Source organism: Vipera ursinii, assembly GCF_947247035.1.
Source record: "Vipera ursinii genome assembly, chromosome: 1".
Classification (NCBI taxonomy): domain Eukaryota; kingdom Metazoa; phylum Chordata; class Lepidosauria; order Squamata; family Viperidae; genus Vipera; species Vipera ursinii.
The window spans coordinates 36,421,417-36,436,990 of NC_139512.1; the positions used below are offsets into that span (position 1 = coordinate 36,421,417).

Below are 15,574 nucleotides of genomic sequence, written 5' to 3' on the forward strand. Positions count from 1 at the left end.
TATACAGTATTTTGCCATTTTAACATTTCATGTCTCTAACAACATTTTAAAGTTATGTGGTAGAAACAGATATTTTTAAAAACAATAGCCCAAAGCCTTAATTATTTATGTACACAATTTTAAAATCTTTTTAATACTCTGAAACTCCACAATAAATAAATATAAAATATGACTTTCAGAAAGGGAATGACTTTTTTTCTATTGCTATCCAACTGAGGATTTAACGTAATTACTATAATTAACACAAAAAGTCACTAAAGTAAATTTTACTTTGAATTAAATTTTCACATATCTGCATATCAGTATCTAAATTGTTAATTTTAATGACTTCCTAGTTTAAACATGAACTTAGTATTTGATTTGCAATGATTAATGATACATGTACTGGAAACTTAGTGAAGATATGACAGTAAAAGAACTGTGCTGATGTACCATGCATGCAACAACATAACTGGATATTGGAAAAAATAGGTAGCCCTTGTTTAAGCAATTGCTTTGTTTAACAACTATTTGCAATTACAATGGTGATGAAAAAGTAACTTTGTGATCAATTGTCACATTTACAATCTTTGTAGGTTTGTAAATCAAAGAAAAGTTGAAATAAGATAATGAGTGAGCCTGGCTCCTGGAAATCTATGGATGTATCTAAATGTCTAGCCTACAGCCCTGATCCCATCCAAGTAACACATAGGACAAAATTTGTCTAACTTTACACATCAGCCAAAGCTGGCTAGATGCAGCTGTTTTCATAAAGAAAGAAAAATGTGTCTTGACAGTACAATTTTGTTTGTTTTGAAAATGAGTACAAATGGATATTATAAGCCTTGCTATAATAAAACCTCCTGTGTTGGCAAGGACTATAGGATACATTTCTAGACCTATATCAAGGAACAAATCATACTGTATTTCTGCACTTAACAGTAAAATATATATTGAAATTTGTATTGATTTACGACTGTCAATTTCTTAAACACAGAAGATAGAAAGCAGGTTGTGATTTCTGAAACCTGCCCCCTCCTGAATGAAACTTTTCTCTGCTACTTTTTGTTGTCTTTAAACAAAATTCAATGCTACTGTATTTCAGTTCAAATCATAACTAATGCTCAAGGTTTTATCTTAAAAACTTGATTAATAGAGAATCTGATATATAAAAATCACAGTTAAATTTTAAATTTTAATTAAAGCTAATAAGAGAAATGGTTAGACACATGAAAAGAAAAAGAAAGGTACAGAGTAAATATACAATTTTCCCCCATTTTCAAGCATATATGTTTGTAGAAACCATTTCATATAAGATTGAACTTTAATTTTCCCCACTGTGTTACTGTTTTATGATTTATGTTTGCTTAATTTAATTTTTTTCTAATAACATCTAAGTAATGAAAAAATATAAAAAATGCATTTTCATGCAAATATCATGAAAAAATAGTAAAAACTATAAAGGAATTAATACATGAAGCAATCACAACATATGAAATTACCGGTATACTGTATTGCCAAAGGCATTGTTCTGGTATCTCATTCACGATCAGGTTGATTTATGTAAAAACAATTCTACAAAACCTACGATTAACTTAAACTAACCATGCTACTGATCATATGCTAGGGATGGATTAAGAATTTGCTACACTTGCTTTCCAGACCATCCTCTGACAACAGGCAGACTGATCTGAAAAGTGGCATGTCCCATATCAATAGAAAGAATAACATATGGTAAGGATCTTACAACTATAACAAGACATATAGATTTACAGAGATTAAGCCACTGAATACCAAGTTAAAGAGACAACTGCTGAATGAAGCTTGGTTAAATATGTACAATAGTTGTAAAGAACGCTGAAGAGATAATACTAAATGCTTGCAGTAATCTTAAAATAGCATCTCAAGTTACCCATAAAAGACTGAAAAATTAAAGAAATGCATGACATATTTAGAATATGGACTACCATAAACATTGAATAATTAAGATATAATTTTACAAAGTTAAGAAGATATTTATAAATGAGATATTAGGAATAAATTATTTATATAACTGCAGTACAAATTTGTTTAGTCTTCCCAATGGAAATGCATAATATGTATACATTACTATATGATTATATGTTAATTATTACCAGGCATTCCCGATACTACATAAACACCTTTTAAATATTTACATAATATATAAAACACAGAATTATGTATTATCCACTTCAACTTGCTTACTGGTATCATAAGTTAAATCTATTACTCACATAAGGCAATTTAGATAGTGAATAAACACTGCAATTAAATCTAAAGCAAAAGTTTGATTTAGGCACATGTTAGGATGCTATTTGAGCATACTAGAACAGGCACTATCACTTTTCAGCCAAACTGCAAAAGCAACTATTACCACAGACGATGATGGGATTCTATATAGCTACCTTTAACATTTGGGCCTTTTTCTTGGCCATTCATTTAATCAAGAAACATATATAAACATTCATTAATATTCAATTCTACAAGGTTTACAAGCCAGTAGATGCTCTGCAAGAAGCTGGGTAAGAAAAAAGGGAAATTGTTTAATAATATTATAGTCACACAAGGAATAAACTGCCTTTACAGGCTCAAACTGCTTGGCCCTGTTAATAGGCTGGTTTAGAGAGCTGTGAGATTTTAGAAGCAAGTTCTACCTACCTTTACAATGTGTCACACGACGCTTCCCTTGTGGTTACAGAGACAGAGATAGAAGTGCTAGATAAAGATGTATTCAAGAACAGTCAGGCTCATCTACATCCCTGCTCTGTAGAGTACCCAGCTGTATGATTCTATTATTAATACAGGTAATATGTCCCTATTTTGCATTTGTATTGATATAAATAGAAAAATCCAAGTACATATGTAAGTTTTTGCAGTTTCCATTATCTTTCACAATTCAAATAAACTATCTCAAAAAGCAGGAAAAAAAATAGTGTCCCAAATTTTGTTTTACTGCTATTCTATCAAGTAGTGTTGATTCAGGTGATACAAATTAAGCTTTGTATTATAAGCTTATAATTGATTTGTATAATCAACTATAAAAGAGACCTACATGGTAAAAAGTAAAAATAAATTTGGATTTCCTTGTAAAAATAATAGTTGTTCAGTAATTTGATATTCTTAAAAATAAATCTAATGTTTTAAATAGCCCAGACCAGTTCAAATGAACTGAAAGCTTTCTGTGAGTTTTTCTTTGAAAGCCAAACCGAAATATTGTTTTGTCAAATACACATTCTCAGCCCATATTGCCAAAGTTGTCAGAAACTGGGGGAAGATATTTATAGGGGGGAAAAAGAGCAGATGACAGAAAACATGTTTTAAAACCACATTCCTCTGTGCCAATTCTGTCCTCAGAGTACTCTTCCACACTGGTATTTCCATTATGCTAATTTCTACTTGTGGTGTCGATCCTGGATGGAACTGGATTTAAAAATTAAAAAGTGGTATTTAATAAGGAGATTCAAGAGGCACAGTCTGGCACCTCCAGTCCTTCCCGTCAGTTCTGTTCTGCATACACTGACTTTAAAACAAATGCTGTTATATGAGGATTTATATTATGTGAGGAACACTTTACACATTTAATTTAAGCACTATCTGCAAATCATAATCTTGGTCCATATTATTATTGATCACTTAAAAAGTGAACTGGTAGTATTTACAACTGAATGACAATGACCTCTGATTGGCAATGTGTACAACCAGATACAGCAATTTCATAATTATACACAACTGCTTTTTCTAAAACAATGCACTCTCTCCTCTTTAAAATAGCCCTCCTGACTAACAGTATTGTTTATCTATTGGTTGTATGGATTATACTGACAGGGTACTACTATCTGCACTATCCACATTTTTGTGTGTGTAGACTGTTTGAACAGGACTGTGCAGTGTCAGGCATAGAATACTCTGCTTGATCAGTTCCTATATCGCTACCATGAAGTGGAAATCCATAGTGAACAAAGGCGTTGGATCAGACATATAATTTGTTTGGTTCTGGCATATTGCATGAACACAGCTATTGTGTTCCATTAATCCAGGTTTATTATACTTGGAACTGCACCTTTCCATTAAGGAAATGGTGGCCAGGTCAAGCCATTTTATTCTGAGGGAATGAGGGACAAATATTAAAATTACTGAACAAACCATAGACTTCTTTAAGGTGGTAGCATATAAATAGCAAATAAAAAGTACGAGCTTATAAACTTAATATGGTAGTTTGTTAAAATGTGAACTTCATTGCAATTTGGTAATCACCACAATGAAACCTAGGCTATGATTTAGGAACCAAATTATAATAATTCTGTTAACCAATTATCTAGAGAAAGTTTTTCAAATATTCATACTCTTAATTAGAACAAAAGTTATATATTTTTATGAAACAATAAAGAAAAGAAAACAATTACCTGCACTGAACATTGGTTCCTTGGGTTTGCTGCAAAACAATCAAGGAAGATTATTTTAAATAACATTGAACCCATACATTCGTCCTCCCAAGCATCCTTTCCTTGAATACTACAGATACTTTTGATTAACTATTCTTCTTTGATATTATCATTCATTCTAAATCTCTCTATTAAACTAATGTATCTAATTTCTACTCTGCTGCAATGAAATGATTTTCAGAGGCTTACAAAGAATATAGAAAGTTACAATATCCAGTCTAATTAAAACCTGAAACAAAAGTAACAGTAAAGAATCACATTTTCCTTTCTTCCAAAAAAAGGGGGGGAGGCATCATGAACAATTTAAGAAAATGATCTCCATGACAGTTTGATTTTCAATATTTTCTTAAAAATCCTAACTGCAGTTCCAAAGCATCCCCATTACTACAGAAGGCAGAAACAACTTGCTTCAGAGCACTGAAATTCTTGAAAACATGAAGCTGTAAATAAAAAAACAGCTTGCCTTCAGAAATTGTGGGCGTTCCATCACTGGAGGTTTTTAAGAAGAGGCTAGGTAGTCACTTATATGAAATGGTATAGGTTTCCCTGCTTGAGCAGGGGGTTGGACTAGAAGACCTCTAAGGTCCCTTCCAATTCTATTCTATTCTATTCTATTCTATTCTATTCTATTCTATTCTATTCTATTCTATTCTATTCTATTCTATTCTATTCTATTCTATTCTATTCTATTCTATTCTATTCTTATTATTAACTTTTCCCTGCATGTTTCAATAGGTTATACCAATGCTAGTTGAGGTACATAGTCTTGTAGTTATCCAGGTGCTAAGGGTCTACAGAATTGGCATTATGTGCTCCTATTGTTGATTGCTAATAAATATGCAGACTGCTGCATTTTGCTCCAATTATAGTTCCAAGCAGTGCTTTTTTTTGTAAAAGAAAAAGGTGCCAGAACTCACACGTCATACAACCCACCTTGCCTACCCTACAAGGTTCCATCCAAAAAAGGTGCCAGAACTCCGTTCTGAGCGTTCTATGACAAAAAAAGCCCTGGTCTCAAGTATTCATTAAGTGAAGCCTTAAAGACTATTTGGAACTATATAGTGATAGAGACCTGGCTACAAGAATTCATTCTCAACTTACCACATAGACTACTACAGTGTCTATGTGGTAATTTGAGAATGAATTCTTGTAGACAGGTCCTCCATCACCATGTAAGGCCAAAGTGGCCCACCAGTTGCAGCTGGGCATAGTCTCCATGCCTTCCATCTGCTGTTCAAGCAGAAGCTATGAGTCAAGAATTCCAACCCACAAGTCATGAGCCTGTTCTTTCACAAGTAGTACTTGCTCATCAAGGAATAAACACACTGAAGTACAAACAGCAACTCCATCTTAGTTGGATTCAATTTCAGCCTGTACCTTTGGTTGCTCATAGCCTCCAGACATTGCCAAAGGACAATAACAGTTATCCCTTACAGACTGGAGTGGGGTAGCAATGTATAATCGGATCCCATCAACAAACTGATGGTACTGTATTCCAAACTCTCTATAATTTCAACCAATAACTTCATATAGATGTTAAACAGCAGGGGGAAAAGGACTGATCCTTGCAGCATCCACATTGGGGGCCACTGAACCAACATCTTTTTCCCCTACTGCACAAATTGAAACTATTCATTGAGAAAGGAACAGAACAATTGTTAAACAATGTATCATATCCCCAACTCCTGCAGGTGGTCCAAAAAGATAGAACTGTCAATGATATCAAAGGCTGATGAAATGCCCAGCAAAATCAGGATATTGATACACTACCTCCTTCCAGATCTTGACACAGGTCATCCAAGACATTGACTAATATTGTCTTTGGTCAATATCCAGGTTGAACCCAGATTAAGAAGGTTTTATACTCCCTATCACTGTAACTCTGATTTTTCTTCAACATTCTTGCTTACATTTTTAAATTCTCTTACCCTGACTATTTTAAACTTCCAGCCAATTCTTGTTGCACTTTAGTAATTTCTTCCATTCAAGCAATGCTGTTGAAATAATTAATATCCACTTTTATATCCTATACAGTGCTTCGTTTTATGTCCAACACTGGCTCCCCATCCATTTTACATCTATTTTTATCTCATAACTGAAATACTCATTATATGAGCATTTCATTTTTACTCCTTTAGATTTAGATTTAGATTTTATTAGATTTATATACCGTCCTTTTCCCGTAGGACTCAGGGCGTTTTACAGGTGTTTAAAACATCAATACAAAAATTAAAACAATTAAAAATTATTAAATTCAATCCCTGAAGTAGAAATATAAAAACCCCAATTAAAACTCTCAGCCTGGGCCGGAAAGCTCAAAGAGCCAGGTCTTCAGGTCCCAGCGAAATGAGCGAAGGTCGGGGGCAGTCCTAAGCTCCACGGTCAGCTGTTTCCAAAGGGCAGGCGCACCCACAGAGAAGGCCCTCCCCCTGGGTGTTATCTGCCGGCAGTCTTTTACCGGCGGCACCCTGAGAAGGCCCTCCCTGTGGGAGCGCACAGGACGAAGGGAACTTGATACCGGCAGCAGGTGTTCCCTCAAATATCCCGGACTCAAGCCATTTAGGGCGTTATAGGTCATCGCCAGCACCTTGAATCTCACCCGGAGGGCAACCGGACGCCAATGCAGCTCGAGGAGTAGAGGTGTTACATGGGAGTATCGGGAAACCCCCATCACAACTCGCGCAGCTGCATTCTGCACCAGCTGAAGCCTCCGAATGGTCCTCAAGGGCAGCCCCATGTAGAGAGCGTTGCAGTAGTCTAACCGGGAGGTCACGAGCGCATGAGTGACTGCGTGTAGGGCATCTCGGTCCAGATAGCGTCGCAACTGGCGCACCAAGCGAACCTGGGCAGAAGCCCCTCTGGTCACAGCTCCTATGTGATCTTCAAAACTGAGCCGTGAATCCAGGAGGACGCCCAAGTTGCGAGCCCTATCAACGGGGGGTAACACCCCACCCCCCATCGTTAACGATGGAATAAATTGGTTAACCCGAGATGCTGGTATGCACAGCCACTCAGTCTTGGCAGGATTGAGACGAAGCCTGTTTCTCCCCATCCAGACCCGGACCGCCTCCAGGCAACAGGACATCACGGCGAGGGCATCACTGAGTTGGTTCAGGGTGGAGAAAAAAAGTTGGGTATCATCAGCATACTGATGATACCCCACCCCAAAACCACGAATGATCTCACCCAGCGGTTTCATATAGATGTTGAACAGGAGGGGAGAGAGTCCTCCACAACAAGTTTATTTATTTACTTGCAAGTTCTTCAAATGCTCACTTGAGAATTTTCATGGGCTGTAGGCTCTTATAGAACCTGCTTAGAACCTTCTAGAGTTTACAGTATTCTTTGGTGGAAGCCTAATTTAATAGACCTTTGAAATAGGCCAGTTCAAGAAACAGACACAGAATGGTAACAGCCCTTAATTACCTGCTAGATCAAGGCCAATTGCAAAATACATCTGACAGAACCAGAGAAAAAGGGAATTTTGCCATTAAGTGACTATAGTCACTCTCTAACACTAGAATTTGGAAAAGTTGATAGGATAGAATTACAACAGTATTAATTTTATGCTAATCTTAAAACTGTTAATCTAAGATCATAATCTATGCACTAAACATATTTAGTTAATAGAGCTATGACGGTTATAAAAACAAGCTGAAGGAACTCAGCAAAAGTAATGCAATGGAGTAGGGCTCCCACCAAACTATTGAAATTCTAGGAGGGTCTTCACAGTGCTTAAATCACAAAGACCACAATGAAAGAATATCTTCTCTTAACCTCCTGAGCCACAAATAAATATAACAGAAATTCTGATTTTCATACCAGTCGCTGTTCTTCTTGCCACTAGATGAACTGCTTGTGGATCCAGCTCGATTGCGGTTGCCTTTGGAATCCCCATAACTTTCCCTCCGACCACCAGGAGAAACACCTTCAGCTGAGTTGGTTCTTTTAATAGCGCTAATAGAAAACAATCATGAGCTTGAACCATATCCTGAACTCTTCCGAAGTGCCCCTCCCAAGCGATTATCCTAGGGATTCAGCAGCTCTCTTGCCACCCCTGCCACTGTCCCTTTAGCTTTTCAAAAGAACGTGAAGACCTGGCTTTTCACCCAGGTGCTGTGATAGAATGAGGATGGCTGGTGCTGTGGGGCATCCAAGGGATGATCGAAGCAGCAGGTTTTTCTTTCTTGGCCTTATGGTTTATGGTTTCATGGTTTATGATTTATTATTGTGAGCCACCTAGAGTTGTGTTTAAGATGACATCCGTGCAAATCTTTTAAATAAATACATTCTTTTAAACTGAAATTACTAATCTGTAATTTCAAATTGAGGGGGAGCAGGATATAGACATGGACATTAAAAGACTTTCAACATAAATTAAGCTCCCGAAGAAGATGATTTTTGTTTTAGTAGCCAAACTATAATTCACCCCTTTTATTCCTTTCTTTTTCTCTTTGACCCAATTTTCACAAAATAAAATCCAGCACATATAGGATTTTTTGCATTCCTTTACTTAAAAATGAGAAAGGATGGATTTGGCCATATGGGTAGTTCTACAAAAACCTAACCACTTTAAAGCCTAAGGAACACACTCCTGCATCTGGACATGCTGGAGATAGTACAGGCAAACATGTTCTCTTCTTTAATATGATACTGAGAGAGTATGGATGCAGTAATCTAAGCTTTCATCTCTTCCCCCCTTTCTTTCTCTTTGTCTCATTTACATACAGAACAGCACAGAAGCTGCATTCTTAATTTTATAGTTCTGCATATGAGTGTGTACATATCTAAAGGAACTAAGTTGCGCAAAATTCCTTCATGCAATACTGGACAACACTATGTAGAAATGTTTGCTATACTAAGTTAGAGCATCCATAGGAAGTCTGAAATGTATCTTAATTGCTGTCGATTTTCTGTTTCCATCGCACAACTGCATATTCAGGTATTGTCATAAAATTCATCATCTTGATGATTTTGTCAGTAAACAAATTTGTTGGAAATATCTAGTGAGATATTAGAAGCTCCTAGACAGGGTGAAAAATGAGCACAACTTACTACTATCCTGAGATAATAGTTACTGCACATCATAGACGCTTGCCATTTCCTCCATTAGTAGAAACAGAAAATTGATTTGTGGAATTAGTAATAGTCAGATACTATCCTTTGGGGAGATGGACACTGGTACAGAATACATATGGCTGTTGTAGGAGTCTAAAATGCACTCTTTGTTAATGAATGACACATTCAGAAAGATTAGCTATATATATTTAGCAAAACTGAAGGGATAGCTTATTATGATACATTATCTGAAGTAGAAACTGGGACAGGGCTTCATAAAACAGATGTCCTCTTTAAACAGCATGCTACTATCCACAGATCAGCTGCAAGCCTGCTAGGTAGTAGACTGAGTGAGCTGCCCAGTTAAATGAGATAAGCTCTTTTGCTCACTTATTCCACTGTACAGCTATCTGTTCTGATTGCTTTATAAACCCAGAGCTAAAAACATATCTAGCAAAGCAAAAGTTAACACTACAAGAGAGCATGGTGAAATGGAAAACTACTCAGAATCCCAGAGAAAGGAACATGCTTACACACCCCAAAGTGGCCAATAGGTGTCAGACTATCCCTATATCCTAGAAGTCACCTGAACATACACCTAAATTATTCAGCTGGCAATTGTATCTGAATATATTCACCCTGCCACTATTATCAGTTAACAAGGAACACATCACTCTTTTACAGTTCAGTTTCAGTTCCAAAATACTTCCCCCACCCCAAGAAACAGAAGTATACCTAATCCAAATTCTGTGTGATAATGTTGTTCTCAAAGATGTTGATGGGGTTTAGCTATAACTTGAAAATGGCTTGTAATTTTACCTATCAAAATCTGATATAATACAGTATAAATGTTTTCTGTAATAAAAAATTAGATACAAAAACTTCTTAAACAAAAAAATAATTAAAGCACTGTGACATCCAATCCTTCTGTTATTACAAAACCAAGAAAGAAAGTATCAGAGTAAAGTAGGCAAAGTTTATTATAATGAGGAAGTTATATGTACTCTGGCCTTCACTCTCCTTTTACTGGTCTTTTTGTAGATGTAAGTATTTACAGCCTTTCCCCATGTAACTTCATTAATTTTATTATGGCCTTAATTATAAAATATATTATCTATGGTACTGGATAGTGAAAGAATTAACACAAATAAACCTCTGAAAATAGCCTAATACATCACCTCATTAAGATAATGATTGTTATTAATTATTTTAGCATGTTTGTTATATTACTTTTTAGAAGACAGTGAGAAAATGAGTTAAGATTGGTAGTAAGCCATATTAATAACAAGCTTGCCTGGGTTATAGTTACATCCATGATGGAATGAGCCAGTTTGCTTTGGAAACTTTTGTTTGCATCTCCATTAACTATTACGATTAGCTGAATGTTGTCTAATGACCATTAAAAGTAAGACCAAATGAGATTAGATGAGACCTATCTCATAATCAGTATTGGGTAAGCACTGGCTATTAGAAACAGAGTTAAATTTTAGAACACAAGACTTGGTGATTTTCTATCTACAAAAATTGTAATTTAGGGGTAGGCTAGGAAAGCTAAATGCTATGAATACTCTTACATTTATTTTTGCAGTATACTCTACCATCCTTTTTTCTCAATTCCTGCAAATTGCAAGAAATTACAGGCAGTATTTGCATGCCACTTTGTGTTGGCAAGCATACTTAAATCTATATGGAAACTAGTCATATTTCCATGTTTTATGCAGAAGTGAGCACAGCATATTGCTAGATTTCTATTCTGGTTGGTGGTATGCAATTACTGCATACTAATGTTTACAAAAAGTACCCCACCCTGGAGACAAATATAAATAAATATCATTCTTTATTTCCAAACACTGTAGTCTCATTTTTTTTTTAAAAAAGAGTACATTTCAAGGTGGCTTGATGAAAGGAAACTAGGAGACATATTCAACGGACTTAGTTTAAAAAATAGAAATGAAATGTCACAAAAAAGTTATTTTTCTTATGACAAAAATGGAAAAGAAGAGTATAGCTTTATTGTATTTTAATTTCATGGCTCATCAAGACAAAACATAAGCAATAGAATTCCATATTGCTTTTGGATTCAATCACAAAACAATATTTTGGAACAGAAAGGTACACTCTGCAACTCCTTAAACCAAATGCAAATTTTCCTGTGATCATGCAAGGCTCAGTCCTAGATCCTGCAATTCAATTTTCTAAATTAATATTTATGTACTTAAGGAAAATGAATCCTCTGGCAGGACACAGTATTGGAGGTACAATATTAGACAGAAGATTTAGATGTGCTCATAGTAGATGACTAAATTATGAGCAAACAATGTGGTCAGGAGCTGTGAAGTCAAACAAAAGTCTGTAATGCATCCCCAGAGGAATCACCAAGAGGCAAAAGGAGATCCTAATCCCACTATATAGGGCTTTAGTCAGAGCCCTTTTGGAATACGGTATGTGTCCAGTTCAAGATGGAGCAAGTCCAGAGATAGACAACAAAAATGGTGCAAAGACTGAGGGACAAAACATTTCAGGAGAGATTGGAGGCCCTGAATACATACATCACATGACCACAACTTGTGGTTTTACTTCTACGTTGTGCATCTGCTTGTCAGAAGCTGGTTCTAAAGCATGCAAATGGTGATCATGTGACTGCATGACATACAGTAGCAATGGTCATAAATGTGAAGAGTGATGGCATAACTATTTTTTTTACCCCATTAAGCAATGAACAATCACTAAAGGAGACATTTGGTGAGAGAGGACTACCTTTCTACATGAACATTCCCAAAGTATTTTGTTTTCTTATCCAAAGCAGGGTATGGTGTGATATGGTGTGGTATAGTAGGGAAGGGTAGTTACTTTCACAAAGGTACAGCAAAAAAAAACACCAAAAAACCAGTTATCTTATTATACAATTTGCCAATGGAAACCAAATGGTGAGGCTATAAGACAGATTTCATGTATACTGAACATTTCTTTTATTCTACTGGTCTGGTATAAAAACAAAGACACTCAACTTCCAAATAGATGACAAAATCCTTAACTAGACATTTCTTGCGCTTAACCTGAAATTGAAAAAAGACAGTAATAGTCTAATTTTATGGCCATTTAGAATGTCTTGGAACTACATTCATTCTGATTAATTAATCTAATATGAATAAAGTTAGACTTTTCAACAAGGTTTCTAATTGTAATTTAGTTTGTCTAGAAATTTATCTAGAAAATATTACCGAGAGAGAGAAAAACAGAATAGTAATTTTAAAAGCTAAAGATAAGTAGTATATTAACATACTACACGCCCCCGATCTGCGTTCATTTCGCCGGGACCTGAAAACCTGGCTTTTCGATCTATCAGGCCTAGACTGAAGGGGTTTTAGCTTTTTAATATTGTTTTAATTGTTGGGCTTTAATTAATTTAATTCATTTTAATTTCATATTATCTTTTTATATTGTCTTTTATATGCTGCCCTGTAAACCGCCCTGAGTCCTTCGGGAATAGGAAACTAAATAAATAAATAAATAAATTGTAACAATAGTACCTTTTTGTTGCGGGTGATACAATGTCTTTCCTGGTTCCTGATGGAGAAGGTAGAGAACCACTAGATTTCTTTGGTAAGACAGTTCCATTATTGACAGTAGTCTTTAAAGGCAGTGTTTGAACTAGTGGTCTTGCTGTGAAATGAAAAAAGAATAAAGGCTGAAACTTACACACTCAGAAGTGTATACAATACTTGAAGTAAGATCTGACTACTACAGATTAAAGTGGAAAGATAAGTACCTATTATTTAAAAAGTTCTCTTGTGGAAACTGGAGATGGATATTCAATTTGTAATCTATTACTACTGGAAGATCCCTTTCCACAAGGACTGAATATGCTCATTCTATACTTGTGCATTTGTGTGTTTTTTCTTTCCCTAAATGAAACACTTTGCACTTTTAAGAAGTTAGTTTGCTATTTTCAGAACATTTCTTTGATTTATTGAGATCATTCTCATTTTTAATCTTCTAAACTCTTAATGATTCCACCCAATTGTGTCATCTGCAAATCTGATAACTTCTCCATCTACTGTATGTTATTAATAAGAAATGCTGAAGTATATAGTTGAAGACTGAATCCCTAGTATTTTCACTCAATACTCTACATCATTTTGATATGAAATCACTGAGTGCATTCTTTCAGAATGATTTGCAAGATGTCTAGTTAACTATCTCACCTTCAATTCTAATCTGATTAGCCTGCTAATCAAAATTTCTTGAGTGTTTTGTTAAATGCATAGATGGTATTAATATATAACATTTCCACAATATATTAAGAAATAAACCAATCCAAAATATGAGATTGACAAGACGTGCTCTTCAACAAGCCATACTAAACTTATTATTAACTATAAAGCTTCCTATTAATGAATGTTAGACAGATTGACCTTCTTGTTCTCTGGGGTCTGCTGTTCCTATTCTAGAAGGTAGAAATAATATTTATTTTCATCCTATTGATAGGGAACTTCACTCATTTGTCAGATTTTCAGAAAATTTCATCAGAGCCTTTAGCATAATTCTTCTGTCCCTGATAATTGAAATTTGTACAGGGCAGTAGATAAGGAATTTCACAACTGATGCTTTGTCATTTGCTATAAACCTCAGCTATGTGACCGTGACAAAAACTGGTTAAATGGTCAAACTGCCCATCCTTAATATGGAAGTATGAAGAGATTTTGAGAAACAAATAATCTTTCTAAGTCGATAATATAAAATTTAGGTCAGCACCAGACATAAAATATGTCATTCCATAAATAGTAACATGTTTAGATGTTTTACCAGATATACAAGATAATGAAATGTTTTTTGTGCCCTGATATACAAACATTTAGAACAGACATGTCAAACTCGCAACATCACGTCATGTCGCACAATGCATTGGAGCCTTTTGGCCATTGCCGGCAATGGGGTAGGTGCGGCTTCCGGATGATGCATCCGGCCCGCGGGCCGGCAGTTTGACACCCCTGATTTAGAATAAAATATTGCAAAAACACAGTTTACCTCAAATATTTCTGGAATAATTTGGCATACTTTAAACATTCTTTGATTCATTAATACAATTAAAAATATTCAGACAAACATTAGTTAATATTAATAAAAAACAGAAATATGAATAGAATGAATTCCAGTCAAATTTAACAGAAAAGTGATCTGAGACCTGATTAGAAATTTGAAAAATACTTATCCATGTACACTTCTTAGAGAAGACTTTTTAAAAAAATATATACTTCAGATTCAATATTCAGGTTAAACCATACAACTGATCACTATCCATCTCAGAAAAATATCATGCAAAAATATTCTCAAATAATTCTGTTTATCTTATCTTAACTGGTTAAAAATATTTTCACTGTAACATATACAGGTGAATTTGAATGGAGGGTTAATACCTTTGGTAGGTCCTTTCTTGTTCTGCATGGCCTGTTGCTCCTCAGTAATATTTAAACGCCTAACGACATCTGCCAGAGCAGACTTGAGCAACTGAATGTCGTCTTCCTGCATCTGAACACGTTGTTCAAGTGAAGCTATGCGGTCTGTTACCTCCATGCTGCTGGCAGCAGAAGCACTGTCATCTAAAAATACACATGTATTTTATTTTATTTTATTCATTTAAAACATTTATATAGCTGCCTATCTTCTAACCAACTTTGGACTGCTCTCAACTAAAAATTTAAACCCTAACGCTTACTTTGAAGTCGTTACATTATGCTTGCTTTGAGCTAAATATTACCGTATTTTTCGGACCATAAGACGCACCGGACCATAAGACGCACCCAGTTTTTAGTGCAGGAAAACAAGAAAAAAAATCTTTCTCCTTCTCTCTCTCCCTCTCTCTTTCTCTCCCTCCCTCTCCCATTGTCCCTTCCTTCCTTCCTTCCTTCCTTCCTTCCTTCCTTCCTTCCTTCCTTCCTTCCCTCCCTCTTTGTCCTTCCCTCTCTGCATTAGAGCAATACCCGCGGAGGTGGCCCTGCAGCCCGGCTTTCTCTTGCAGAAAGCAAGCTGAAATGGAGTGAGGGAGATTGCCAGAAATGCGAATCGTCCGATCT

General features: G+C 35.6%; 1 protein-coding gene across 2 annotated transcripts in view; it reads right to left on the minus strand.

Moving 5' to 3' along the window:
* The window catches only part of EML1 (EMAP like 1), a 134,252-nt gene that overhangs the window by 37,886 nt on the left and 80,792 nt on the right, over nucleotides 1–15,574 (minus strand). Inside the window, exons 2-6 of one of the 2 annotated variants that reach the window (XM_083349059.1) lie at nucleotides 14,918–15,100; nucleotides 13,031–13,163; nucleotides 8,265–8,399; nucleotides 4,404–4,432; nucleotides 2,659–2,685 (exon numbers count right to left, since the gene is read on the minus strand). In XM_083349059.1, coding sequence (XP_083205185.1) covers nucleotides 2,659–2,685; nucleotides 4,404–4,432; nucleotides 8,265–8,399; nucleotides 13,031–13,163; nucleotides 14,918–15,100 — 507 coding nt within the window. The remainder of the gene's footprint in view (nucleotides 1–2,658; nucleotides 2,686–4,403; nucleotides 4,433–8,264; nucleotides 8,400–13,030; nucleotides 13,164–14,917; nucleotides 15,101–15,574) is intronic. The other variant, XM_083349060.1, reaches the window with a different exon arrangement.